We start from the raw sequence: 5,179 nt of genomic DNA, 5'->3' as shown, positions 1-5,179 counted from the left end.
AAAAATAAAATTTCTCACTACTCCTATTAAAACACGTGATGTACCACTTGTGTTCCCGTCACAACTAAAAATTTCTCCGTTTTGGAGAAGCACCTCCAAATGTTGCCGTCAAACACTCGGATTCTTCATAGGTTCAATGTTCTTCTATAACGAGCACTTCTACAAGAAACGCTTGCGAGCAGAACACATACATTGACTCAACAACATGATTGGATTATTTTAGATGCAGATTCAAGGTGAGAGAGAAGATGATACAGAATAGAAACAATGTACAGTGAGAAACAAGGAAAATATAAAAATTTTATTGTTGAATAATTGGTTTGAGAAAGAAACGACAATAATAACATATCCATCCTTCATTCACAAACTCTGTAAGCACCCACCACACATCCCAATCTCCCTCCTGATTTCCATTCCTTTTTTTGTATATATCATCACATATACATGTACAGATGATCCCCTTCTACACCCAGCAACCCTCATATCTCTCTCTCTCTCTCTCTCTCTCTCTCCCCCCCTCCCTACCTATCTACTTCTCTCACTCTCTCGCTCGCTCATTCGCTCTCTCTCTCTCTCTCTCGCTCTCAAATATAACTAAAGGCAAATTAAACAATAGTACACAGATTCATTTTTGTTTTCTTGGAAGTGGGGATCCAGGAACCAGGCCAGCCTACATCGGAATGAGAAATGAAACGAGATTGAAGATACTGCAAAAGAAAATGGGAGGGAAAGAGGGCATAGGAGAAAGGAGGAACAAATTGGAGCCAGAGAGCAATGAGGAATGAATGAATAAATGAAAACTGAACAAGGAACACTACGCTACCTCTCTGGGATCCACTGGCATAGGCTGCTAATGACATTATTGGTGATTCCGATTATGTCACAGGCACAGGTATCTGGTAATCCTTATATGGTGGGAGGCGGAACGGACTGGGAGTTCCTAACAAACTGGGGTGCGGGGTAGCAACAGGAAAAACTCAAAAATCTGGCTGAGATGCAGAATTACAGTACAGTCATGAGTTCTAAAAGCTATAATGCCTGACCGAGTGTTCCAACATATCGCAACTGGGGCGCACCATTTCCTTCACTCGGCTACCATTTTTGTAAATCTTGAATGTTGGTACAATCCTCACATTTTCGGTGTTCGCAACTGCTACGTTTTCTTCAATGTCAACCTATGATCCATGACCGTAATAAGTATAAAAACATTTATTCTCTTAATGTACTTTAGTAGTAATCACAGGAGCATGCAAATTTCAGTCAAACTAGTATATGATAAACATCGATCATCAATTTTACCTTGAGGAAATTCATGGATGGGTAGCGACCACAAAGCGTGTCCAGAAAAGGTGATATTTGCTTGCATTGCAAATCAGAGGCTGCTTTGAAATGGACCACAGAGACACCTGTAAATGCGATTTTTAGGCACTTGTGCACTGATGCAGGTGTACAAATTAAAAGATGACATAAGTATAGATGGGAAGGCCTACCTGGTAAAGATATCGCAGCTCTGAACTGCTCAAGACCTAGTATTTCGTCCACTTCACCGCCAAACTTTATATTAGAAACTTCTTCCCCACGGGATTTTTTTAATGCAACTTGAGCATGAAACAAAGATTCAGCAACTTCATTGTCGTCAGGAAGCAACCTCCTCAAGACCTCATAATCTTTTACAGCCTCTACCCATCTTTCTAGCTGTAATACACAAAAATATAACAGACTAAGTTGCATTTTTTTAAAAAGAAAATTATATGAACGGAAAAAAAAAATGAAGAGGTTTAGACATGCATTTACCTTGCTGTTTGAGGCAGCCCGTCGGAGAAGGGCTTTTGTATAATTGGGTATAATACATAGGGCTTGGTTGCAGTCTTCAAGGGAACGCTCCCACATCCCAAGTTTAAACCAACAGGCTGCTCTATTGCAATAGAGAACAGAGTTTGAAGGATCGAGCCTCAGACCTTCTCCATATGCTGCGCAAGCTTCTGTGAACCTTTCAGACTTGAAGAGATCATTACCCCGGGCACGAGCTCTCATAACCAAGCGCACATTACTCAGCAGCACTGCAGCTTCAATGTTTCGGGGATCAATCTGCGCTGCTTTCTCAGCTGCAGTAACTGCATTCTCAAACCTGCAACACATCCATCATCTATTCTCACTCTCCACAAAACCCTTAACCATCTTATTTCGGATGAAGCCTAAAATCTTTAAACTCACCTTCCAAATGCCAATTCAATTTGGGCCAGGACAAAGTTAGTGTAAGCTTCAGAAAGCATCCCAAAGAACTTAGATTGTGAAAGGTTGGAATGAGTGTCTAATCTAGGTGTAGTCAATATGACTGATTCAGCATCATCAATTTGGTGGAGCTTCAAAAGTGCTTCCGCTCTACACATAGAGAGCTGTAAATTCAATTTGAACAAGTTCAGCATTTTGCTTATCTTTTCACTAAATCAAATAATACAATCCACATATACAGAACTTACAGAAACTCAGGAATCGACATTTACCTGAGGAGAAGAGTCAGCTCCAGAAGCAATGGTAGATTCGCATTCCCTCAATACACTTTTCCAATCTCCTACACGACGGGAATCTGTACATTTTTTTAGATACTTCTCTACTGCCTGCAATTTCTGTAACTCAGCTGGATCTGGCTGCAGCCCTGGAAAAGAAAGGTGCCTCCTGGAATTCTCGACCTGCCCTAACCTGCGATAGATAGGATTCTGTCAAGTAAATTTCCTGCTACATTAAGCTGGAGAGAAATATTAAAATTCAATCCACCTACAACTCCATAAAACAGCTAAAAGACTGGATCCTAAGAATGTAAAACAAAATGAACCCAGAAAGTTTGAAACTACACCGAAAACCTCTAAGAAGCTTCCGATAAGCTTAGATGTCGAGTAATTAGCAAACTGCAATACAACTATTCACGCTTATCCAATTCAATCAATTACTAGATTGAATCGCGGATATTGTATGCACACATTAACTCTTGTGAAAATCAACATACAACAAGGGCAAACCACAGCAGATCCAAAGAACAAGCAAATAGAGGCATTCTCAACAAAGTTGACCAACTATTTAACAAGATTAACACTAACCCAATTCACTAATCACATCAGTTTCAGAGAAAATAACTGAGCTTTACTGCTTTACTTCCCAACAACTCACCTAAGAAACAAAGACCCCAAACGCTGGTGAGCTCTGCCATAATTGGGATCCAACCTCACCGCCTCCTCGCATTCCCTCACCGCCTCCGTCAGACGTCCTAAACCCGTCAATGCCGCCGCCCGGTTGCTCCGGTAGGCAGCATTGGCCGGAGACAATGCAATTGCCCGATCGTACAAGCTCAAAGCCTCTGCAAAATGGCCTCTTCTGTACTTCTCATTCCCAGCTCTCTTCAACTCCTCGGGATCCACACTCACCATTGTTCGCTTCAACAAGTCCCCGCCACCGCCGCTACCCCTCGAACTCACGGCGCTCGCCCTCGAACTCAAGGAACTCGCCGCTTCAGTGCCACCGCCTTTAGCAGCCTGACCGCCCCGCATTATGCTCCCATGACCGTAATTCCCCGTACCCGAACCCAAAACGTCGGTTCTGGAGCTCCGGTTCGGAACCATACCCGTTTTTAAGATTTTCCCAGATGGGCATATGTTCCCAGTGGGCAAAACACTGGGCGGCGGAGAGCTCACGGAGCTCTGACCCGAGTATATATGCGGGTGGGTGGAACCCGAATCGGATCTTGTATTACCCGGTTTGAAACTGCGAGCGTTTCCGGCGGATCGGACGCTTTCGGCGGCGGTGGGACTGCTCTCGCTAGAGCCGGATAGCTCGCCGGAGTGGTTGTTAGGGGTTGAATCGGCCCTTCTGGCAACTTGGTTGGGCCCATTTCGGCCGGAAACCGATCCTGAGGAGCTGGAGCTACTACTTGTAGCAGTGGCGATGCCGCCGCTCAGGCGAGTCCGAAGAGGCGAAACGGGCGAACCCAGATCGAGTTCCCGGAAATCGGGCTTGTTGGCTTCGCAACTCAGCGAGTCACGGAATCGATCGTTGAGCGAGTCGAGGCCGAGCTGCTCCGAAATGGGCTTCCCGGAATGCGACATTTCCGAAAACAAAGGTAAAGTTCGTATCTTTTTTCCGATTTCCTCTCTCTCAATCAGTAAATTTCGGTTCTTGCTCTCTGGGTCGTCGTCTTCCTCAGCAATGTGTGGGTGTGAAGCTGCTCCGAGAAGAAGAACAATGACTGCTAGCAGAAACAGACGCAGAAAACCCCACAAGCAGCAGAAGGAGAATAAGAGGTTCTGATGAAGACATTAAGGGGTAGAGAGAGACAGGCGAAGGGAAAGAGAAGCCAGGATGGGGATCTCGTGATATAAAAGAAGGAAGCAACGAATGAATGTGAAGTCCGTCCTTAGAGAGAGAGAGAGAGAGTGAGAGAGGAGAGAACTTTTTTATTGATTGTTTTTTCTCTCTTTCACCTGCTGCTTCACGAGACAAGTTTTGAGGCTTCTCTCCACTTCTCTTGTTTCTATTTTAACCCTAGTTTTCCTCCTCCTTTTCTTCTCAATCTATAAATCTAAAATCTCCTCTCTTTTTTTTTTTAGCAAATATACAGTAAGAGAAAGAAGTGAGTTTAATCTCAAAATAAACTAATAATAATATGATTCAAATTCAACTTTACGAGAAAATCGAATATAAAACCTCTCATTTACAAACAAAAAAAATATTACTAATGATTTTTATGACACACATATACCATTGTTCTAACATCTTATATGAATAATAAAAAAAAATATTTAACTTTTAATTTAAATAAAATTATCTTATTAATACCGAAACATTACAGTATTACAACGTACTATACAAATCGTGGTTTATTTGTTTTTTTTTCTTTCTTTTTTTTTCCTTTGGAAAAAGTGAAGTGATGGCGTACTCTCTCTCCAGGGGATGTGAGGAACAAACACAAGGACTGGTGACACCTGAGCATATTGGGGCTCACTCTTTTTAATTACCTTTACTTTCTTTTCCCTTTTGTGAATAAATTGATTGACTTCGCATTGGTTAAGGATTATTGTGTGCCATTTACAATCATGCATAATTGCTTTAAGGCATTAGAATTGAAAGGTGGCACCTTATACATCCATGCAATTTCCTTTGGATGGTTTACATAAACGAGTTTTATCCA

The 5,179-nt window shown here is 42.4% G+C and overlaps 1 protein-coding gene across 1 annotated transcript; it reads right to left on the bottom strand.

Moving 5' to 3' along the window:
- Nucleotides 1–275: 275 nt before the first annotated feature.
- LOC137742349 (TPR repeat-containing thioredoxin TTL1) lies at nt 276–4,540 on the bottom strand. Its single transcript, XM_068482198.2, has 7 exons — nt 3,166–4,540; nt 2,505–2,700; nt 2,215–2,396; nt 1,795–2,128; nt 1,491–1,695; nt 1,300–1,406; nt 276–1,175 (listed from the first exon to the last, which is right to left on the bottom strand). Exons 1-7 carry the CDS (start codon nt 4,095–4,097, stop codon nt 1,023–1,025), a joined length of 2,109 nt encoding a protein of 702 aa, XP_068338299.2. The 5' UTR covers nt 4,098–4,540; the 3' UTR covers nt 276–1,022.
- Between the last annotated feature and the right edge of the window lie 639 nt (nt 4,541–5,179).

This window comes from Pyrus communis, chromosome 11 (assembly GCF_041283825.1).
Source record: "Pyrus communis isolate YQ-2024b chromosome 11, ASM4128382v1, whole genome shotgun sequence".
NCBI classification, from domain to species: domain Eukaryota; kingdom Viridiplantae; phylum Streptophyta; class Magnoliopsida; order Rosales; family Rosaceae; genus Pyrus; species Pyrus communis.
Note: the sequence above shows the minus strand (reverse complement) of the source record. Positions and strands in the feature narration are given on the sequence as shown.

Excerpts from the sequence above, each read along its gene's own strand:
- LOC137742349 (XM_068482198.2), bottom strand. The coding sequence starts at position 4,097 with ATGTCGCATTCCGGGAAGCCCATTTCGGAGCAGCTCGGCCTCGACTCG. Across the intron at positions 2,397-2,504 it reads GAGCTGACTCTTCTCCTCAG|CTCTCTATGTGTAGAGCGGA; the intron begins GTAAATGTCGAT and ends TTGAATTTACAG. Across the intron at positions 1,407-1,490 it reads AGCTGCGATATCTTTACCAG|GTGTCTCTGTGGTCCATTTC; the intron begins GTAGGCCTTCCC and ends TCGCATTTACAG.